Source organism: Dendronephthya gigantea, unplaced genomic scaffold (genome assembly GCF_004324835.1).
Source record: "Dendronephthya gigantea isolate DGI-Jeju-01 unplaced genomic scaffold, DenGig_1.0 000004F, whole genome shotgun sequence".
Taxonomy (NCBI): domain Eukaryota; kingdom Metazoa; phylum Cnidaria; class Anthozoa; order Malacalcyonacea; family Nephtheidae; genus Dendronephthya; species Dendronephthya gigantea.
Window position 1 is genome coordinate 2713022 of NW_021163014.1, and position 24236 is coordinate 2737257.

General features: G+C 35.8%; 1 protein-coding gene across 2 annotated transcripts in view; it reads right to left on the reverse strand.

Annotated features, from left to right (window-relative positions):
• Window positions 1–359: 359 nt before the first annotated feature.
• The window catches only part of LOC114545226 (von Willebrand factor-like), a 29214-nt gene continuing 5337 nt past the window's right edge, over window positions 360–24236 (reverse strand). For both annotated transcript variants that reach the window (XM_028563510.1, XM_028563511.1), the window contains 14 exons: window positions 23943–24021; window positions 19440–19703; window positions 11562–12083; window positions 10640–10756; window positions 9598–9867; window positions 8711–9232; window positions 7930–8043; window positions 7093–7409; window positions 5973–6114; window positions 4826–4939; window positions 3059–3378; window positions 2151–2292; window positions 1169–1285; window positions 360–883 (listed from right to left, as the gene is read on the reverse strand). In XM_028563510.1, coding sequence (XP_028419311.1) covers window positions 861–883; window positions 1169–1285; window positions 2151–2292; window positions 3059–3378; window positions 4826–4939; window positions 5973–6114; window positions 7093–7409; window positions 7930–8043; window positions 8711–9232; window positions 9598–9867; window positions 10640–10756; window positions 11562–12083; window positions 19440–19703; window positions 23943–24003 — 3045 coding nt within the window. In that variant the 5' untranslated portion in view covers window positions 24004–24021 and the 3' untranslated portion in view covers window positions 360–860. The remainder of the gene's footprint in view (window positions 884–1168; window positions 1286–2150; window positions 2293–3058; window positions 3379–4825; window positions 4940–5972; window positions 6115–7092; window positions 7410–7929; window positions 8044–8710; window positions 9233–9597; window positions 9868–10639; window positions 10757–11561; window positions 12084–19439; window positions 19704–23942; window positions 24022–24236) is intronic.

The window sequence follows — 24236 nt, forward strand, 5'->3', positions numbered from 1 at the left end:
TTACAAAAAAATTAAAGTGTGAAAACCTGGTTTTATGCAATTAAAAACTACTATTTATTACTAAATACTTGTAGCAATCGCAAAAAAATAAGAAATTAACCAAAAGATTCATCAACTATTTCAATTAAATTATGATTAGCGGCCATGTTGAACCTCATTTTTTCAACTTTATTCATCTTTAGTCGACGATAATGGTGTTCATGCAGTAATTCGGTACAACAAACCAGCTATCTAGAATTTTTACCAATTTCTAGGGAGCCACCTTAAGTAACTTAATAAAAATGTTAAGTATAAAAAGTTAAAATAGAAAAACAGAAGAGAAATGTGAAAGGTCATGATGCTTGAGTTGTAATATATTGTATCCACTTTGTAAATGTACATGTATTGTTCAAAAATATCATTGGTGGGAACAAACAAATTTTACTGATTGGTTTATGGAGTCAAAATGTAAACAAATTTGCTGATTGCTGATTGTTTTAGAACGAAATTCCTTTTTGTTAATTATTGGCGTTAGGTGAACAACAATCGGCGACAGAATACGGAATAGCAAAAAAACTAGCGATGGAACTACGTCTACGTGGGGTATCGCAACCTTTCGTTGGACTAATGATCGGTTATACTTTCAGATTTAATTTACGGCAAGTATTTTCTTTTTCATATAAATCTGGACAAAACAAAGAAAAGCACAGACAAGCAATCCGTACGAGATGTCAATGACTACAATCGGGATTTTATTGAATAAGTTGCTTACAACTTTGATCTCAAAGAAATACGCCAGATTAAGCTATTTTTCTGCTAATATATGTATTATAACTCTATTGTGTCTACTTTTAATGCTTGCTTGAAATATGACAGTTTCCTTAATGCTCGGATCGGCAATTTGCTACAAAGAATAAATGGAAGTTGAATATGTTAAGAATACGTGTTGCATGAGTATAATTATAGTACATGTGTATATATATATATATTGTAACTCTGTGAGCTTAAATCGCAGAGTGCATTAAGTAGGTTTATAACTTGCTTTGGGTTAAAATAAAAAAATAAAACGAAATTTTCACGATATTCTTATAGCTATAGGTGAATGTTGCGGGTATGCACGATAACAACACCTACAGTTTATCTTAAATAAAGTAATTGCCAAGAAAAGCAATTGCTCATGTTTTCTTACCGATTTTAACATCACAGTTTCTTCCTGCCCATCCATTAGCACAAGAACAGCGATAATCAGCATTGAAATCAAAACATGTGCCACCATTATGACACGGTCTTGGTTGACATGGCCACTCTATGAAAATCATATACATATTTATTATCTGTTAATATCATTTATTATTTCCTGATTTATATTCATTATTTATTTATTTATTTATTTGTTTACACCATTGGCAGCTGTATCACAACAAACTACGAGAAATTCAACCAACATGAACCTCTGGATTCCAAATTTCAAGCTAGCATGTACCAGAAGTGGGCTGCAGTACAATGGGTCAGCTGTCTACAACATGTTGCCAAGGAAAGTCAAGATGGCCAGCACAATCAGATGTTTCAAGCATGAAACATTTAACTTTTTCTTCGAAATGTTTGTCAATAGTAATTCGTAATTTTCCTGTTTGTATTTTTGTGGTGTAAAAGCATGTTGTATACATAATATGTCATATGTTTGTAATCGTCTTCTATATAGAAGGCCTAGTGGAAGATTAGCATAGGCTAAACTGGTGTGCATGTACTATATGTATGTACTATATACCTTCTTTAAATAAAGTTTATTATTATTATTATTATTTATTTATATTTATTATTATCATTTATTATTACATATACTAATGTATTATAATTAGTATAAACGGCCCCGGCTGAAGGGCTACCGTGTTTAAATAAATTTCTAATAATAATAATATTAATATTAATAATAATAAGGTTCCAGGTTCAGCTCTAGTTGTGGGGCTAGAATTTTGCATGTAAAGAGAGGTGAAAAATAGCCCCACATGCAGGTAGGGCTGCAGTCCTCACTGTGAAGGCTCATGTAAACAGCCTATAAAAATCCTTTTCGGTGATTGTATCTTAATAATCCGAGGTTGCTCGACTAATCAGTGGCCAGAATTTTCAATATATGCTTTTGTAATTATGCTAATATATGTCAATACACGAACCTTTAAGGCAGCCGGAAAAATCAACCCTCAAAGTAATGGCGCTTGAATAGTGCACCGGGTGGATGCGTATGTACTGGGTGACGATGGCTGGAGAAACTCTTTGACGAGCAATGAGGCGATGATGTCTATTTCCTTTAAACATCTAAGGATGAAAAACACAATTGAGTGTTTGCCATGAAAGCGGTGGGAGTGACAGAAACGGACTTGCCTGCACAGTCTAAGACCTTCACCCTATTGAAAATCTGTTAGGGAATATCAAAGGGATAGTGCAACAGATGAATATATATTTATACATATATATATATATATTTATATATATATATATATATATATATATATATATATATATATATATATATATATATATATATATATATATATGTACACAACATATGCAATTCTAATTAGACTTCGAGTATCTATCTATCTATGTATCTGCGGCCAACGTTTTTGCAAATGGGTATTATTTATATATATATATATATATTATATATATTATATATAATATATATATATATATATTATATATATATATATATATATAATATAATATATATATATATATATATATTATATATATATATATATATATATATTATAATGTATATATATATATATATATATATATATATATATATATATATATATATATATATATAAATATATATATATATTTACATATATATAGTCTTAAGATTATTAGTCTAAATTTGCATACCATTGTGTATTATAGTATTTTATTTTTGATTTTTCATTTCATTTTCAGATATTTCATTTTTGAAAGGACCTAAATATTCTTGCCTAGCATTAGTTCCACTGAAGAAGCCATTTTAACGAGAGCGAAAGGAAGGGCTGTGTTCTGGCTATTGCTAAAAAGAAGTTAAAATGATATTCATAAATTTTTTTACCTTTTTACGCCCTTTCTCATGGTAGATGGTGAAACTTATGCCGTCTTTGCTGTAAGAAACGTAATAGATTGTAACAAACCAGTTGGCATTGCTGCGACCTTGCGTTAAGATTTCAGTCACAATAGCTCGACCGCCGAAATTTACTTGCAGCCATTCTCTTGTAGTGGTTCTTGGACGCCAAGCACCATATCGGTTTCCTCGAGCATTGAGGTTCAGTCTGGCATTCTCTACCCCGTAATGTGGTAATGATGATGAAGCTGTTATTTGCGTGTCCAAAATTTTGCCATTTTCCATACCAAGACGTGCCGGCTTCTTGCATTCTGATTGAAATGTTATAAAACAATGTTAGGAAACAAGTCATATGGATATTTTTTTTACTGCAAAACTTTGTCAAAGTCATAGTTCATTTTTGATGTTGTTGATTTATTGAGAGAATTTTGTATTAGTGCATTTCATGCAAATGAACTGAGCACAGCTCATACAAGACGGATTGACAATTGTAGGCTTCGTTTTGAAACAAATCTGGGCCAACATGTATACGTCTCGACGTCACTACTTTTTTACGTCTGCACGCATGAAAATACACTGGCGGTCAAAAAGAATTGCTCAAAACAAGTTAAATTGCTCTCAGATGAACGTAACTGTTCCTTTAACAATGTATATGTCTTGAGTAAATATAGACTAGTTTACATGCTAAGCTATATGAAATATAAATATTTTGTTGACCCTCCTTTGGCCTTATAATTGATTACGGCCTTACACCGGCGTGGTCATATTTTCTGTTAAGGTGGTAATCTTAACGGTCAAAAGAAATTCATCCTAGAAACAGTCTTTACAGCAACGCATAAATCATGAACGGTTTATGAATGAATTCCTTTCTTGCACCATCCCCTTGACATTGTCCCACAGATTTTCAATAGGGTTAAGGTTTTTTGACTGTGCAGGCCAATCCATTTCTGTCACCCCCTCTTTCTGAAACCATTGTTTGACTATATCTTGGAAGGGTGGCAGGTTGCATTACATTATTGAAATATTGCTTGGAATAAGAGAATTATCCAAAATGCCTATGTAGCTCTCTCCTATATTCGCTTCCTATTTATGAATTTGTATCTAAACAGTTCTTTTTGACCCCTAGTGTACAATAAAAGATAGATTGTTATGATTCATGTTACATACGATAATAGCAACATTTGAGCAGTTCTTTTTGACCGCCAGTGTATAATGATAGCGTTTTGAAATATTACTTTTGTTGCTCATTGCTTAATATAACATTAAAGTAGAATTATAAGCTTGCAATACTAATAAACTAACACAAACATTAAGAAAATAATAATATCCTTAAAATAAATTATTCAATTACCAGTTTTTTAATGTTTCTAACTATACTGCATGAAGAGCTTAATTCAGTAAACATTTGGGGGCCCCAAAGACGGCGGGGTCTCAGTTACGCCTGAATCATTAACAGCTAAGTTCGTCCCTAAGTTCAGAAAGGTGCAGGGCCGGTTGTATACGATAGCTTGATATCGTCATCCACTGCATGATAATGTTTTTTTTCAATCCCTATGAATTTATTCGTTTTTCGATATAACTTCAGTATGTATAAACCTTAGTGTTCTCAAGTTTTGGATCGTCTTTCACTCTCGCTGATTACAACTATCCAGCTTCGTACAACCGGCGCTAGAAGTTTTACTGATAATTGTATAAAAATTAGAGAATTGGCCAATACGTCTAAGTATGTCAGGCCTAATATGATTCCATCTGATGTACCTTCTTGTCTACATCTATACCCGTAATATCCGTTAAGACAAGTGCAAACGGCTCTTCCACCGACATTAGTACAATGTCCTCCATGTTGGCATGGTTCATTTGCGCATGGTTGATCTAAAAAGATTGTGTTCAATATTTGAGAAGTATACAGTCAACTTTTGAAAAGACGATTGAAGTCGTCAGTTCTTCGGAAGAATCTAATAGAATTAATTAATGAAGAATCTAATTTAGAATTAGCAGAATTAATTTATTCAAGTGGTCACAATTCAAAAATAGCGCGTTTACATGCAGAATATATTGGAATCCAAAATATTCGATTTAACAATTTATATAATCTTCGAACTTTTTTTAACCAGTATGTTTCTTCCGTATTGCAGCAAGGATACAGTTTTATTCATAATCATGAGCTTGGTATCATTCGTTGTCTCAGCCATAATTGACAATGGAAGACAGTCGCATGTATTCTTAAAGGTCACTCACATGCACTCCAAGTCCTTCTGTTGAAGACCTCAATCTCATCGTTAAGATTTCATTACGGCATTTTAACTCGAATAAGAGTTTGTGTGTGTTTCACCCAAAATGCGACATTTAACCTACAGGGTGTCTCAAAAAAGACGAAAACTATTGAAGTCACCCATAACAATGTTATTGTTAGAGTTTGAATGCCTAAGCACTCTGTTGGGATAATATCACAATAAACACTCGTTGTTCCGCGGTCAGCTGTACCATTTTCTTTCGAAGCAATAACACTCTAATCTAAATTTAATCATATTCACAATTTCAAATTTTTCGTATTTAGCATTTTATTTTTGCATTAAATCCCTACGGGCTAAAATTCGTGAACACAGCATTCTTGAGTGATTTCAATCGTTTTCCTTTTTTCTGAGACACCCTGTATATAGGCCTTAGATAAACAGCCGGGTAGAACTAATGAAGTAATGACATTCAAACAAAAGAAAACGCCAATTTACGAATGATAACTGCCATATTCATCGAAAAGAAGCATGAAACGTGCATGTTTCAAGCTTGAAACGGTTCAATTTATACTAGAGACGGGTCATCCGTTTTGACGAACTTGCCAAGCGAAAGATAGTTCGTTTTCTAGTTCATCTGTATAACATGTTCAAAATTAATATATTTTATTTACCTTGGAAGCAGCCCATGAACTCAAGTCGCAAAGCAATATGACCCTGCCATGTTTTAGGATGGATTCGGATGTACCGAGCGACGATAACGGGGTTAACTGAGCGTCGAACAATGCATCTGTCGTAATTGTTAGCTTTAAATATCTGGAAATACAGGAAATTGAAGTGTTTTTTTTAATATAGTATATACCGATAAATTATTAATACCCATGGAGCAGTTTCGACAGTTGTCTTGTGACGTGAAAAAACACAAAGTGTTTATTCATCAATGTTTGTTGCGTTGGATATGCCATGGCCATAAATAACTTGCATATTTGTCCTTATTTCTTTCAATTGCTGAACTATAAATTGTATTGCGCATTCTTGAATTCCGAAAAAATTGAGAATATCATTGAATATTTACAATTTGCCCCTGTTTGTTTCGTGTTATTCATGCGTGTCGAAGTTCCTGTGGTAATGTTTTGCTGGTATAGGTTTATTTTATATCAACTCGTTTTGCATGGCATTCAAGTGATTCAACGTGATAAACGCGGCTATAATTTTGGCTTGGAAATGCAGGCAGAATACTGATAAAAAATTTTGTTGAAAATCTACCTTAAAATAATTGCATGGAGTAACTTGTTGTGCAACTAGCAATCGAAGCAAATTACAACCGACCTACCAATAGCAATATTTTAGCGTTTTTGTACTTTTTGTTGTACAGGGGCCGGTTGTATCCGAAGCCCGTTTAGCTTAAACAGTGGATAAGCTCAAAATAGAAAGCAAGTTTATCGTTTTAATCAACAAGCAAACTAAATGTTTTTAACCATAATACAAAGATATTGTTTACAACTACATATTCAGTGCATAATATTCAAGTTCACTCATTCAAGAGAGATGTAAGAGTGTTATTTAATTTTGACTTATCCACCGTTTAAGCTAAACGGGCTTGATACAACCGGCCCCAGTTTACTATAAACTCACAAGGTTATAGTTTGACAGTGTGCATACATATGCAAATTTTGGAGGAAGTAGAATATGTTATATAATTGTGTCCGAAGTTTCTGGCTATGAACTTGCCTGCCATAATTTACTATTGAAAATGTAACATTGCAAAATATGACGTATCAAAAATAATAATACCTTAACTTTATTGCCCACTCGGTAAGGTTTAAATTTGAGACGATCATTCGAGTAGGAAACAGTGTAGCTTCGCACAAACTGGTTGTGTCTGCCACGGCCTTGAGTCAAAATATCGGTAATTGTTGCACGGAATTTGAAGTCAACCTGTACCCACTGTTGATGGTTATTATGTTTTGATAACCATGAATAGTGATATTTAGCAATATTAATGCGAGCGTTGGCAGCACGGTAGGTGTGACTATATTCCGATGATGCCGTTATTTGTGAGTCTGTGATCTTTTTACTTTCCATTCCCAATTTTCTAGAATATCCGCATCCTGAAAATTAATAGGAAAGCATGCAGCAATTGATTTAATCCACCTAAAATTCAAATCGTCTTCCTGTCTCCGCCTACGGGAGTTGCGATACTTTTGAATACCGAGGACTATGTCATGAATTTCTAACAAAAAGGAGAAGGCTAACCCATGCAGCTCCTATGCCTGTTCTTTTCATAGGTAGTTTCCTAAATATTTCGATGAATCCTGTTGAAAAATCTGCAATGCTAAGTTTGAGCTAGGCCTTTAGGCTCTCGGCATCTCGGTCCTAACCTATAAATATGGCATGTCGGTCCTAACCTATAAATATCCGCGGATCTCGGATTTTTTCCACACACCTCCTCCTACGGGCAAGTCCTCGCGCACTGTTATTAAGCAGTTGGTAAAAACATTTGAAAAAACATGATTTTATAATAATACTAATCTGTTTTTCTCATTGAATTAGTGAAAACATTTTTGAATGGGGATACATAATTACATGAAACATAACAACGCGTACATTGCATTAAACGTACAAACTTACTCCGTGATTCACACTGTCTTCCACCGTACCCAGAGGCGCATCTGCATTCATAATCGTTGCCTTGATTTATACATGTAGCTCCATTTCTACATGGACCGGATGCACATGGCGCCCCTTAAAGTCGAAGGAAAAGTGCGAGAATAGATTAGAAAATTGGCAATGATTTTATTTAATTTGCTCACGACAGGCAGTACCACGAAATTGGAAAAAATCCTATCAAAATCCATGTAGACCAAGTTTACACTGTCCTGGGGCCGGTTGTATCAAGCCCGTTTAGCTTAAACGGTGGATAAGCTCAAAATAGAAAGCAAGTTTATCGTTTTAATCAACAAGCAAACTAAATGTTTTTAACCATAATACAAAGATATTGTTTACAACTACATATTCAGTGCATAATATTCAAGTTCACTCATTCAAGAGAGATGTAAGAGTGTTATTTAATTTTGACTTATCCACCGTTTAAGCTAAACGGGCTTGATACAACCGGCCCCTGGGACACATTTCAAGTTTTGATTAGGTAGACGAACTCGTACATAGAATCTGCCAGTGCAAAGTTTCAACTTTAAATTTTATGGCAGTAACTTTACCATTGTAAAGACGGGCTTATTGAAAGAAATAACATCAATCGAACAACAAGAGAACGGAAACGATTGTCTCGTGTAAGAACCCAAAGAGATGAACTGTCATTAATTCTATACAAAAAGTATAAACTTAAATCTACATGCAGTCTGCATATATAATTAATTATATTGATATAGATGATTAAAGTAAAATTACTTACTGCACTCTGCAAATCGAGGAAGATTTCTCCAGGTGATGGGAACTCCAGCTTGGGAACACGAAGTTGCATACGCGGCAAATGATTCACACATGCATGAGGCTGGATGATTATTACAAGCACAAACATCAAATTTGCAATCTCTAATGAATTGTGAAACCCCGCGTACCGTATTGTGGCATTGTCGAAATGGTTTTTCTTTTAGTAAGTTGCATTTGTTCCTTGCTCTCAGGGCAAAGGGGCTTGCAAGAGCACATGGGTCTGGTTGCGGTTGGGTATCAGCACAACTTTTGTCTACTTTCCAAGAATCGACAAATTGAAGGATGTTACTGCTGCGTCGGGAGTGAAAATCTATGAAGTCATCGTTAGCATTACCATTGTAGTTTCCGCAAAGTCCCACTGTCTTTCCTTTGAATCGAGTAGATACTGTCACGAAAACATTATACACGCCATCATATTCTACTGAAAGACCAACATTTGTTCGAATTTTAATGGTTCTCGCACCATGCTTCGATATCGCTACACCTAAAGAATATACATATGAGATCGTTTTAGGACATTCACAAGTTAAACTAGAAAAACACAGTCACCCGCATGCCTTTCATATATACTAATATAAAATAAGGTGTACCAAAATGTTGCTCTGTTCGAAAGTTTAATATATTTGTGGGGATATAATTTATGGCTGAAAGTAAACGTATTCTGAATTCTTTATTCTCTAATAAAATAAGAGTTCCATTTCGCTTGTAAAAAACTTTGTCTGCTATAATTATTTTTTCATTTTTTTCTCTCCAGCAAGATGCCTTGGCGTACAGAGATACCAAGAAAGACAACAAAGTGCCATGTATCCACGCGTCTTCATTTCTAGGCAGGGCTAGGATTCTTGTTACCTTTTTTGAAGTAGGGTGCCAATTTACGAACTCCTGATACGAAGATGTGTCCTCCTCTGTTTATTTTAATGCTTAACTTTCCGACTCTCACAGTAACAGAGTAGACACAGCTAACACGATTGTTGTTGCAGAGCTCGTTCTTGGTTAAGACAGCGAAATGGTTGTTCACGTCCTTTGACAGCACATATTCACATTTTCCCATAAAGTCGTATTTTTCACCATCAAATGTGGTGTAATGGGGGTCACCTGTGGCACTACACTTTCCTGTTTCTAAAGCAAAAACGACACATTATTAGAATTTACAAATGGATGGTAACAATTTGCACATGACAGTCGATATAATATATCAAGTTTGAACGAATTCAAGGAATATTATGCCGAAAACAATTTTTTTCGGATAAAAAATTCAAATGCTATTTCGTTTATTCCATACCTACATGGAAGAAATTTTTACATCAGCATTCTCATCTAGATTATGCACGCAACAAAATGATTTAAACATACATTCGCAAATGTATAGCACAAGTGTCTACTAACACATCAGGAGTGTTAATATTATGGTATACCAGGTCGAAACGTCAAACTTTTGTTTTTTCTCGGCAGTTGTTACACCACATTTGATGCGGAGTTATTTGAAGACGCTGACGTGCAGCTCACTGGTTATATTGATACATGCGGGTTGCGTGATCCGGCTTGGGCGTAGTGGTATAAATTCTTTGTGATTTAGTATCCTCAGCGCTTGCGGCAAACTTCTAGCGGTCTAGACAATTACATTCGAGCTCTGCTTTGAAGCCAACAAGCTTTTATTTTGTACATCTACAAATTTGATTGACATGAGGTGTGGCGCAATAACTGCCACAATTTACAAACTTGAATATCGCCGGATAAAGAGTGAATCGAATTCGATGGAACGAATTATATTTTACACACGTATATAACTATTTGCATGCAGTTGTAGTTTGTGATGAAAAATGCGTTGATTTCAAATTTGGGCTTTGGACATCCCATTAGTAAAAACTGAAATACACAGAATAGCAATTACCTCCAATTTGGCAGTTGTCTCCGCGGTAACCTTTAGGACATGTACATTTATAATGATCGCCTCCTCTGTTCGTACAAGTGCCACCATTTAAGCAAGGAGCGGAGGAACATGGAAAGTCTAAATTAAAACAAGTGCATAGTTTGATTATCAGATTGATTATATAAACCCTAACCTGTTGGTACTTGTAATGCTGTCTTCCGTATAATGGACCACTTGCATGATCGATTAACTTTTAATTTACAGAACTGTACACAAATAACCGAACTGCGACCGAACCGCAACCACAGTGTTAGGCAGTATGCCTGTTTTATATATAGCTGTGTTGATTTATTTCCTTTTTGTTACGAAGATGGTCGACTATGCAACTGATCCATTAAGAGTAGCCAAAAATGATGTCCTTATAATATATGTGATATGATTTTATGAAAACTGGAAAAATAACACAGTGTTGAAGTGAAACCAGATTTCGAAGATTAATGTTCTTACAATCGTCTATATTCAAACTACATATTAGCTGGTTGAATAGATCTTCATTATTATTTTTACCTATCATAAGCTCGCAATTTATCAGGATAGTTTATTATCAAAGTCAATTATTGTTGCAAATGCGCTATACGTTCACTAGATTTGAAAACCTGCCAAAACAATACATGCTGCCTAAACAAGAGGGAATTTCATTTTAGACCAACCAGCAAGTTTTGTTACAATTCTTTAGCCCAATCAGAATGCATAAAATATTTAATTTTGACTGCTTACGGTAAAAAGGTGTATGATTTACAATTTTACACAAAGTGTTATAAATAGAATTCTGATTAGCTTTCATAAAAACGTAAAAAAATATGCTGATTAATTAGTTTAAAACAAAACTCCACCTTGTTTGCTGCCTATAGACAGTGTTGCCGATGACAAAACCTGAACTTACTGCAATGCCGGAATTTCGGAAGATTTTTCCATCGGATGTTGACTCCCGCAAAACCACAAGAGGTGGCGTAGGCAGCGTATTCTTCACATACACACGCCGAAGGATACTCTTCTTTGCAACCACAGGCATCATACTCGCAATTCTGGATAAAACCAGCGGTAACTTTCACTTTCTTATGGCATGTCGAAAAGGGATGCTCTTTCAGTAAAGCACAATGCTTTTTTGCGTCTCGCGCTATTTGTTTGTTAGCGGTTTGGCAAGGATTTGGCATAGGTTTCGGAGCACTGCACGAACTGTCAGTTCTCCAGGAGTTAGCAAAATCTTGAATATTTCGAGGCCTTCGATTGTGAGGTTTTCTAAGACCTTTCCGCGGGTCATAACTTCCGCAAAGACCCTCTACACTCTTGCCTAATGCCGCTGAAACTTGGATGTAAAGGTTATATACGCCATCGTAACGTACGATCAAACCCAAACTTGGAACACTGACTTTAGCGCCACGTGAGAATCTGACGATGTTCACACCTAAATATAAAACAAAATTAAATTTCATATTGGCGCAAGCTATAGCCTCGCTAAATTCATAGTAACATGGTTTTGGTCATATTTAGGAATGAATTTGTCTTCGAAGATTGCTTTTTGATTCATTACCCGTCTATTCATATTTCGGACTGTTTGTGTTTAAATGTGTATTATTATTTATTTAAAAGAATTCACGGTCTGTGATTGGCTAATAGCCATGTGTGAAATCGTCATATCCAACGCGTGACGTCATAACGTGTGATACGACTTTTTTTAGTGTGATAAATAGTCGTATCCCACGTTTGACGTCACACGAATGGCGAAGACATCAACACAATGGCTTTCCTCAAGTGAAAGGTTCGGCAACTTTGAGGAGTACATGTTCGTTCTTTTAAATAAATAATAAAACATTTATTAAATTCGGTTCTCACATGATATGAAGAATTATCAAGTTTCACTTTGTCATTATCAACCTCAGCCTTCGGCTTCGGTTGATAATGACAAACTTCGGCTTGATAATTCTTCATATCATGTTCAACCTCATTCAATAATTGCTTATAATTATATCCTTAATATTAGCCATAATGCATATGACTCTGGTGTACGTATCAAGTAAGCCCCCGTCCACACGATGCCGGAAGAATTAGAAAACGCAAGACTGATATTTTTACGATTACGCGTACTGTCCACACGTTTTCCGACGTTTTCGCCTACTGAGCGAAGACGGAAGAATGGAAAACACTTTCCCGAGTCCACAGCGCAAGAATTAGAACATGCTTGACCGCTGAGCATATGAGGGTGGCTTTGCTGGGTAAGTTTGTAAACGATATGAAAAGTGAAAACAATGACGTAATGTATCAAACTTTCCATATTAATGAGCCAACGAGGCTTGTATTAATATTTACTCATAATTTTTGTGAAAACAAGGGCAACAGTGTGACATTAATGAAGGCAACATTACAAGATAAATATAATTTTACTGAAAAAATTGAAAAACAAGTAATATACGTATAGTTATAAGAATACTTGTAATGATTATAAGGCAAACTTTCATATGTAAACATTAATGAAACACATAGCTATGTAATTTATTACAAAATTTAGTTTTAACTTGATTTAAATTTAGACTTTGATTGTCTGAAAGTTATTTCGCTGTGGAAATTCTATTGTAATCAACGACAATATATAACTCAATTTAAAAAAAATTTAATAAGGGCAAAGACAAAATCAAAACAAAATATTCCACGTACAATCCCAATAAGTTCGCCAATTTCATCCCGGCATGTACAATATTCTGTATTATTTTTATTGGCAACTCTCACTCAAATCTTCAAACATACGAATCGTATACAAGGACTTAAAATGATGATATACTTTTATTTAGTCACCAAAAAACAAAATCCTCGTATCCTGCAACATTTCCTAAGAATATTTTTTCTTAGGTTCAATCAACGAAAACGGAGAACTGTTCTGTGATTTCTGCGTAACCAATGGCCTTGTCATTGATGGAACACTTTTCCACCACAAGAAGTTACACAAAATCACATGAAAATCGTCTGATGGTGTGTTTACTATAGCTATCAAGAAAACAAGATAAACAAGATACAGGTATTCTACAAGAAAGCTGAGGAGTCAAGAAGTCAAGCATGCCTTGAATATAGAACTGGCCAACCACTATGAAGCGTTGAGTGAGCAAGATACCTTAGCCAATGATGTAAACCAAGCCTGGACTCAAATAAAGGACATATACACCACCACTTGCGAAGAAGTACTCGGCGGGACTAAGCATGAAAGAAAGGAGTGGATAAGCGAGAAGAACTGGAATCTGGTCGCGAGGAAAGACGAATGCTTAAGGCAACGGTGGATAACGCTAAGACAAGAAGCCAGAAGTTGAATGCATCAAAGGACTACTACAAGAAGAAGTAGTAAGGAGCTGTCCAAGAGATAAGAGAGAGAGGGTAGATGGGATAGCCCGGGAAGCAGAGAAGGCAGGAGAAATGAACGATATGAAGAAAGTGTATGATACAACAAAAGCACTTTGTGAGCGGATGAATAATCCAAGTAAACCAGTCAAAGACAAGAATGACACGGTGCTCACCATGCATGGGGCCATGCATGTATAAGAAGTTAGAAAATCCAGGGATTGCTGATAACCTAGTATTACTCAGTCAAAGGTCACCCATGCACGCCAGAAATTTGTGTCCCTGCAGACCGAAGCTGCTAAAGTAGAAATAAAAGTGAACGCATCGAAGACCAAAGAGATGAGGATAAACTCCTCTAGTAACACAGGAGACATCATCTGTGAAGGCCAAGCATTAGAAACCAGTACCTTTGTTAGTTCTTAATTTCTTCAGTTCCTGCAGTACACATATTTCCTGCTGCAACTTCTTTGAAATTAAATGAATGCGATGATGTAGCGTTAGTCTCAGTTAATTTAGGACTTTAAGTTTAAGCAAACCTTTGATCTTGTTCGCAAGCGTGGATCCTATTGCCTAAGCCGTGGATCCTAAGAGAGGCTATTGCCTGAAGGGTGATATTTACGATTTTCTACACAAACCTGCTAGATTATTTAAGGAAAATGGTCAGAATCATCAGTATTTTCCCCTCGAAAGAACTCCACCTCCAAATATGCCATACCCTAATAATTCTTTACCTCCGTTTTCCTTTGTTTCAAATTTTTTACTCCCACTGGTCAACTTTCGTTTTGGAAACTTCAGCAAACCAGACCCTTCCAGTACGCATTTCCACCACCACCCATGATTATCCCAACGTGTCCCCTTCGTCCCCCTCCTTTCCATTACGTTCCTTCTTTCCCATCTGATTTGACGAACGCCCTACCTAGTTCCTATTACACCCCCCTCTCCCTCCGTAACCTCGCGAATGTAAAAATTTCACTATGGATTTTAAATTGCGCAAAAATATTTATTTACCTTCCTTATTCGTAACAAATATACGATCGCTGGTAAAAAATATCGATGAATTCGATGCTGTAGCATGTTGCATTACTGAAACTGGCTTTCCGATAATAATCCAGATATGGCGGTCTCCATTCCTAATTATGTCATTTTCAGAAACGATCGATTGTTTTAAAGGGTGGAGGTGTTTGTGAATACGTAAATTCTTTTATTGAAGCCCGAAGAATTAAAGAGTTTGAAAATCCATCAATGGAGTCTTAATGGGTTTCTGTGAGGCCTATTTATCTTCCAAGAACTATTTTCTGCTTTTCATTTTGCGGTCATCTACCACACTTTTGCGTCTGGTGCTCCCGAAAACATCGAATTATATAATTTAGTTAATCGACCCTTACTAAAAGGTATAAGCAAATAAAGTAGACGAAGCGGATTCGGTTGTTTAACTCGTTTTTAAAGGTTATATTCTCGATATTATACAAACACCCCCTCTCAGAACAGCAGTCTCAACTCTCTCTCACGCACTCAGTGCATCCCTTATCTTTTAACTCCTATTGATAACAATCTAAATGTGTCAATCATGCAAATCAGCGCCCTTAATTAAAGTAATGATTAATCTCGTTGATGAATCACCAGTATTGAGTTATATATACGTATATATATATATATATATATATATATATATATATATATATATATATATTTTATATATATATAGAGAGAGAGAGTTTCCAACAATAACCATATTGAAGTAAGCGTCGATAATTTTCTTGCTAATCATCCTGAGGCTTTACTCCTTTGGTTACGGTAACAGGAGATTTTAATCCGACTAGAACCGGTTACAAAAAGCGTGTTAAAAGATTATGTGGTTAAAATCTAATTATTAATGTACCAACCAGAGAAGCTAGATAACATACTGGATTGGTGTTTGATCAATAGAAAAAACCCAACTTACAATCCCTCACATTTGCCATCTTTAGGCTCTAGTGACCACGAACCAATTTTGTCGAAAACTTAGTTACATCGTGATCAAAAACCTAACAATAATCGTGTTTTAACAACAATGTTTAACCGCGATAATGGTATAAGATCCTATGGGCAGTGGTTCACGAGTGTCGACTGGAGTGACGTTTATGAAATTCCTGACTGCGATATGAAGTATAAGGAGTTCAATGAAACATTAACTTAATCATTATCGATATCTTCTTTCAACTTAAATTTCAACAAGTCAGGAAATTTTATAAATTCTGTATGTCATCTGCCTTGAACCTTTCTATTAAGAAGCGCCAACATGCCTTACAAATGTATGGAAAGTGATACCAAGCCTATCAATTCTGGCGTAATAAAGTTCAAAGGGAAATTAAAACGGCATGTGCTAAATTCTACCAACACTCGGTCGAGAAGCTTAAAAATTCAAATCCTGCAGGATGGTGGAACGAAATTAAAGTTTTGGGTTCTCTTTCGTCGAGTGAATCGTGGTACCACCAGCTGCTGCGCGAAGATTACCTCACCTGAAAAGATCTCGCAGAGACATATAATGATTTTTTTGGTTAGCTTAACATCTTATTTTACACCCTTCAGTAATGCTGGTATGATTGAAGTAATTGACGTTCCGGATTCCTTTCTTGTTAACACTAACTCCGATTATTCATTATTACAAGCCATAAAAACCTACAAGTCTCCTGGTCCTGATTTTCTTCCTATACTAAATTATTAAAGACCTTGGTTTTTGAGTTGGCTCCGGTGATATCCGATATCTATAATTCATCGATGGTGCAGGGTATTTTTCCTCAAGATTTAAAGAGAGCACATATCGCTCTAATTCCAAAGATATAACCTTCAAGATCAATTGAAGATGACCTCAGACCCATTTCCTTACTGCGTAAATTGCAAAACTAAAGGAAAGCTTAACTTAAATTCCGTCGAAAACGAATTGGAAAAGAAACAATTTGCTCGTCCTAAAAAGTCTACTACTAACGCATTAGAGTACTTGCTCCATGTTATTCATAGCAGTATTGAGAAGGGAAATTGTTCAGCTAGTTTGTTTTTTGCTGATTTTAGAAAAGGTTTTGACCTGGTTGACCTTAACGTTATCATCGCTGAACTCGGGAATCTAAACGTCCATCCAGTTATTTTACATAGGATTAAAACCTTTTTAACAGATAGAGAGCAATGAGTAAAGCTTGGTAGTGAAACGTCATCGTGGAAGAGAATTAATGGTGGTCTCAGGGCCGTAGCTAGACCGCTTGATTGGGAGGGGGGGGGTGTAAATTCATATATTCATGTTTAAATACCGTTAGAACAATAGCATACAAAACAAATCAGTCGGGCATAAGACGAATATATGAATATACTCCCCCCCAGTTAAGCTTCTAACTACGGCCCTGGGTGGTCTCCCTCTAGGCGCTAAACTTGGCTGTCTTCTCCTCGCAAGTTTTGTTAATTCCTTTCTCGAAGACTGGTTTGGTCGTATCAAATACGTGGATTATACTACGGCTATGGAGATAATTCCTCGTTGCTCCCCTGGCCTTTTACCATTGGTTGTTAACGAGATTTTCTGATTATGCTAGAAAACGGGGAATGTAATTAAATCCTGAAAAATGTAAAGAGATGCTCGTGCCTTTCTTCAAGTAAGACTCTAATACCCCTCCGTTGCACGCCGCTGGAACGGTTGTTGAATTAGAGTCGAAATATTACCTTGAATATTGTGTCTTGTTTTTTAACAACTCATATCTTGAGTTTACAAGATCTAGATGTTTATTTTCGGAGTATGTTTTCTCTTACATTTAGCTTAGGGTTCTCATGGCGTCGATTGTGTCCTTAAGAAAGCGAATTCTCGATTTTACGCTTTCCTAGGATTTTTGCAAACACTGATCGTTGTAGAAGTTGTATTACCTTTAAATATTATTAGTCAGTTGTTATATATTGTTTATTTGTAGTGTTATATATTGTTTATTTATAGTTAAAGTTGGTGCTTCCACAAACCAAAGTAAGTACATAGATAATACGTTGTTTCAGTTAGCGATTGTTGCGCTAAATGTTTCATACAAAAGGACTAATAATTTGCGCGTTATTTCATGCATGATTAAGAATCTGTTGTAATCGGTACACTTGGTAACTAATTTGTCTAATGCACGCACGTAATGTACATCCTCGCGTACCAAAACCTGTCCTAAGTGTAAAATCGGTTTATAGTGTTAATATTGCAAGCTAATTCTTAGTTTAATAAGTATATCTCATTTATGTCAATTATAAGTATATAGTATAAGTATTACATATAGTATTACATAGTATTACATAAGTATTATTATACTCATATTAATTTTATTTGATAGGTTACTATAGTTTGTCTGCTTGTCACATTTTAGTTGCAATATTCTCAATATACTGTCGACTTATTCGACGCAAACATGAGTGTATATAATTTTATAATCTTAATGAATTATCAAAATTCCTACGTCGAGTTCGTTCTATTCTACGCACCGCGTCTACCTTTGTACATTTACTGTATTGGGAACTCGTTGACATTGAATTTCTGTCCCAGTGAAGCTACAGATACAATTAACTTGCTTATAGAATGCCAGAATGGGATGTTATTTTCTCACTCCTTCAGTTTACATGCTGCTACTGTAATTTTATGCCTTTTGATTGGTTTAGCTTGCTGCGTGCAAAATGTAAAAAACGATCTTATTGCATGGTTAACGTTTTTACACTCGTTGCGGCAGTACAAAGCCACTTAGAGTGTCAAAAGTGGCATATTGACTTTGCCACCCCTCCCTTAGAGATGAATTAAGCCTAATTAAAAATCTTGGGTAGTTTGGGAGATTTTACACTGTTACATGACCAGCGTTTTTGCGGCAGCGTGGGCCGCAAAGCGTAGGCAGAAAAGCCTGGCTTACGAAGTTGTTGAACAACCGGACCATGGTGTGAATGCGTGGTAAAGAAAATTTTCAAAGACCTGAAGACACAACTATATCACAATAGAACTATGCCTCTCAAATCCAATTCAGTGCCATTGTTCGTACCTGTTACTTCTGTTCTGTAGGCGCGGATCCAGGATTTTCCAAATTTTTACTATAGCTTTGGGAAATCCTGGATGCAGATGCGCCTGACATGCAGAAGAGAAGTAACAGACACGAAACATAAGGAACTGAACTGGGTACATTAGTCATGTTACTTGGCTTTCACCTCAGTTTAATTTTTAATGCTTTGTTTTTGGAAATGCTCAATCAAGCTTGCAATTTATCAATGCTTTTCTAGGAAAAATGTCTAATAGACCTTATGCATAATGACGTAACAAGCCGTTACACCTGCAGGGATTCTGGTCTTAGTAGTCACGGCGGGTAATTATGAAGTTTGAATTTTTCGATGTGACTACTTCAACCAGATTTCCCTGCAGGCGTCACAGCTTGATATGTCATTATGGATAAGGTCTATTGGTTAATTTTACCTTTCGAGTTTAATGGCAAACCCCTGGTTATTCCATTGATGACGATTCTTCCCCCACGGTTGATCACGATGTGTAAATGTTTCACTGTCACTATGGCCGTACTTGTGCATGAAGCACGTCCACACCTCTCAGTTTTGGCAATCACAGTAAATCGCCTATGAGTATCTCGTGCCATAATGTAATGGCATACTCCTTGGAAGTCGTATCTCCTCCGATTAAAGGTACTGAAATGTGGGTCGCCTGTTGCACTGCATGTTTTCCAAGCTATTAATAAAGTATTCTAATTAAAGGTGTTATACGAGAGAGGATTTATTTCCAAATATCTCGGATCTAACATAGTGGTCGTGCACCTCTGTACATCACATTGGTATACTAGCGTAGGTTTAGTTCCTGCCTGGGAGGCCATGTATTACATATTTGACGATGTTTTTTTCTAAACTGTTCCTACAATAATATATATGTCTTGTCCAGTTTAATGATTTTGTGTTCAAAATTATTCAATTGAAAGTGTCACCATTTATATACGTATATTTTCGTACGTATATTTTCCTACAAATTATGTACCAGGCACGAGTTATTTCTACTTCGATTTCCGAAGCATCTACGGGCTATGGGTTGTTTAAAGGAAAAGAAATGCAATGCGATTTTGAAATATATTCTTGCTTGCAATGACGTAAATCATATAGTCTGTTTATTATTTGGTGCAATTCTGCAAGGTTGTTTTTGTGCTTTTCAAGAGGCTGAACTACAGCATTTTCCCTTCGTTAAAGTGCCTATATCAACCTCAGGGAAATAACCTACTTAGATAAATCAGACGATTTTAAGAACATTTGCAATATATTTAATAAGACGAAAATTTGATCTTCATGTACTTTTCGGGCCTCAAAGTTGGCTTTTTTCGTGTTTGACCGTGAGGTGCTGTGAGTGGGAACTAGTTCCCCTTTTTCACCGGAAGTGACGTACATTGGAGAACACGCTAATTTTGTAAACAAGAAACACGCTTTGAAATATAGAAATATTGCGGCAATAAAGTACGAAATCTTGTAGTATATAAACTTTTTGGTTCGTTTTTCGCTAAAACGACGTCGTCAAGTATTTCCGACAACTTAGACAGCCAACTTGATTCGGATATTTAATTCATCCCGGATTATGTATTGCCAATATTGGAAGTTGAAGACGATGCGATACTGTTGCTTCGAGAGACAGTACGCCTACACTGACGGTTTATATCAACCTTACCAAGACAAACCGATTGCTGACCGTGCCGAGTATAATGAAGACTAAAAGAGGGACGTGTACATGAAGAAAGAAGGCAGCTTCTTTTATTCGCAAAAGGGCGGACTATCCCAGTGTCAGATTGGTAAGTGAAATATATAAAGGCACTATATCATTACATATAAAGCACTACATATACTGACATTTCACCCTACTGTTTCACAATCAATATAAATATATGTTTTTGTAGGTGCAAATGTAAAAATTGCAAGATCGATCTCTTGGTAAATGAAAAACAGGAGCTTGAAGCGTTGAGTGGAGAACTTGTCTTACAAGAAGTTGGAGAGGTCCCACATTGCATAACAATGCGCCCAGGTCGTGGCGTCTGTCTCATAACATAGATGGAAGGAAGTATAAATGTGCAAGGTGATTAAAACAGGCAAGTATTCAACAATAACTAGTGGCTAATATGCATGTCCTTTAGCCATTTCAATTCAAACATGATAATTTAGAATAAGTTCTCAATACTTCACATTCATCTATATTGTACATGCTTATGATTCCATAAGACAAAAGTTTGAAGGTTTTAAAGATCTTTCCTCCAAAACTTTGTCTGGAATAGAATCATGAGCACATGCCGACAAAGGTATTCTTCTCTCTGCCAAGTAGCCATACCAATAGACCTTTTCAGCTTGTATGCAAATTAACCTATTTCAAGTCACAATTGCATGCAAGCTGAAAAGGTCTATTGGTTTATGGCTACATGGGAGAGAGAAGAACACCTTTGTTGGCATGTGCTCATAATTCCATTCCAGACAAAGTTTTGGAGGAAAGATCTTTAAAACCTTCAAACCTTTGTCTTATGGAATCATAAGCATATACAATATAGAACAATGTGAAGTATTGAGAACTTATTCTAAATTATCATGTTTGAATTGAAATTAAATGGATAAAGGACATGCATATTACTCCATCTTCTTGTAAGACAAGTTCTCCACTCAACGCTTCAAAGCTCCTGTTTTTCATTTACCAAGAGATCGATCTTGCAATTTTTACATTTGCACACAAACATATATTTATATTGATTGTGAAACAGTAGGGTGAAATGTCAGTATATGTAGTGCTTTATATGTAATGATATAGTGCCTTTATATATTTCACTTACCAATCTGACACTGGGATAGTCCGGCCGTTTTGCGAATAAAAGAAGCTGCCTTCTTTCTTCATGTACACGTCCCTCTTTTAATCTTCATTACACTCGGCACGGTCAGCAATCGGTTTGTCTTGGTAAGGTTCATATAAACCGTCATGTGTAGCCGTACTGTACTGTCTCTTGAAGCAACAGTATCGCATCGTCTTCAACTTCCAATATTGGCAATACATAGTCCGGGATGAATTAAATATCCGAATCAAGTTGGCTGTCTAAGTTGTCGGAAATACTTGACGACGTCGTTTTAGCGAAAAACGAACCAAAAAGTTTATATACTACAAGATTTCGTACTTTATTGCCGCAATATTTCTATATTTCAAAGCGTGTTTCTTGTTTACAAAATTAGCGTGTTCTCCAATGTACGTCACTTCCGGTGAAAAAGGGGAACTAGTTCCCACTCACAGCACCTCACGGTCAAACACGAAAAAAGCCAACTTTGAGGCCAGAAAAGTACATGAAGATCAAATTTTCGTCTTATCAAATATATTGCAAATGTTCTTAAAGTCGTCTGATCTATCTAAGTAGGTTATTTCCCTGAGGTTGATATAGGCACTTAAAGGGCAAAACAATATTAAGTTACCCTTATTGTATTTACTGAATAGTGCGCTTCTAATTTCAATAACAGCAATGAAATGTCAACTGGGCGTAATGAAGTTCAATAAAACAACGATTTAATTTATGCCAACTTTTAACATTCAAATGTGCGAATCAAAATAACAATAGCATGTAGGGAAGAATCATTTTTCTCTCGCCAGGCATCCTGGTAGATAGGACTGCATCAATTGAAACTATTCACAATTCTACTTAAATTTACAATGGCACGAACGGGAGTTAATTGAAAATACATTACTATTTAAATTATGTATGGGTTTACCTTATTGTTACTCGTATCGCACTAATCATTTTTCTCTCGCCAGGCATCCTGGTAGATAGGACTGCATCAATTGAAACTATTCACAATTCTACTTAAATTTACAATGGCACGAACGGGAGTTAATTGAAAATACATATTACTATTTAAATTATGTATGGGTTTACCTTATTGTTACTCGTATCGCACTAATGATTCTTCCCTACATGCTATTTTTATTTGACTCGCATATTTGAACGTTAAAAGTTGGCATGAATTAACTAGTTGTTTCATTGAACTTCCAATACGCCCAATTGACATTTTATTGCTGTTATTGAAATTAGAAGCAAACTATTAAGTATGCAATAAGCGTAACTCAGTATTGTTTTTCCCTGAATGAAGGGCAAATGCTGTACAGGGTGTCCCAAAAAAAAACGCAACCACTTAAATATGCAGAACATTAATACAGCTCTAAAGCGCAATGGATAAGCACCTCTGGGAATTGAAAATGGCTCTTAATCCTTCATTTACAATGCTAAAAGTCATTTTAGCTGAACTCTGGTGCAAACCCGAACAATATTAATATTCTTGCATATTTAAGTGGTTGCGGTTTTTTTGGGACACCCTCAAAAAAAACGAAAACTATTGAAATCACTCATTGTTAAAATTTGAATGCCGTGTTCACGAATTTTAGCCCGTGGGGATTTAATGCAACTCATATAATACTAAAAACGAAATTTTTGAAATTGTGAATATGATTAAATTTGAATTAGCCTTGTTATTGCTTCGAAAGAAAATGGTACAGCTGACCGCGGAACAACGAGTGTTTATTGCGATAAATTATACGCGCACCCAAAATACAACGGAAGTGCGAAATGCTTTTCGACGAAGGTCGACAAAGGAAATTTTACTGCATCATGCATGAAAATGCTTGTGGCAAACATTTATGCACTTGTGGGTCCCGACAGAGTGCCTAGTCATTCAAACTCAAACAATTACATTGTTATGGGTGATTTCAATAGTTTTCGTCTTTTTTTGAGACACCCTGTATAAGTTATTGCCTTTTTTCGTGCTTTTTGTTAGCTCTATAGCATTTGGTGGCCATTTAGATACCGTGGTTAGAACGATATGAACATGCAGTGCATGCATGTTTTTGAAAACAGACCATGCAGATGATTAGGAAAACAGCAAACCACGATACGATATTATCGTGAAAATACACACTTACCTTCTGTGCTTTGGACAACAATTCCTGCCAAGAACACAATACCGAGTAGGAGCTTGATCATTTTGGCCTGAACTTTGTCCTAAAATGTGTTAGAGAAATGTTTCGGGTTCAGCGTCGCCCATGATGCACGTGAAGCAAATGTAGACAACATTTACGACTGTTGCAAAGAAATTTTTCAGCAGATAGAGCCTGCATGGAGGAAGTGATCGTCCGAAAGTTTGTGCAATGAAATAATTATATATGCATGTATGTGTTGGGAGATGTTTAGATAAATGAGACAACAGAGATAATTAC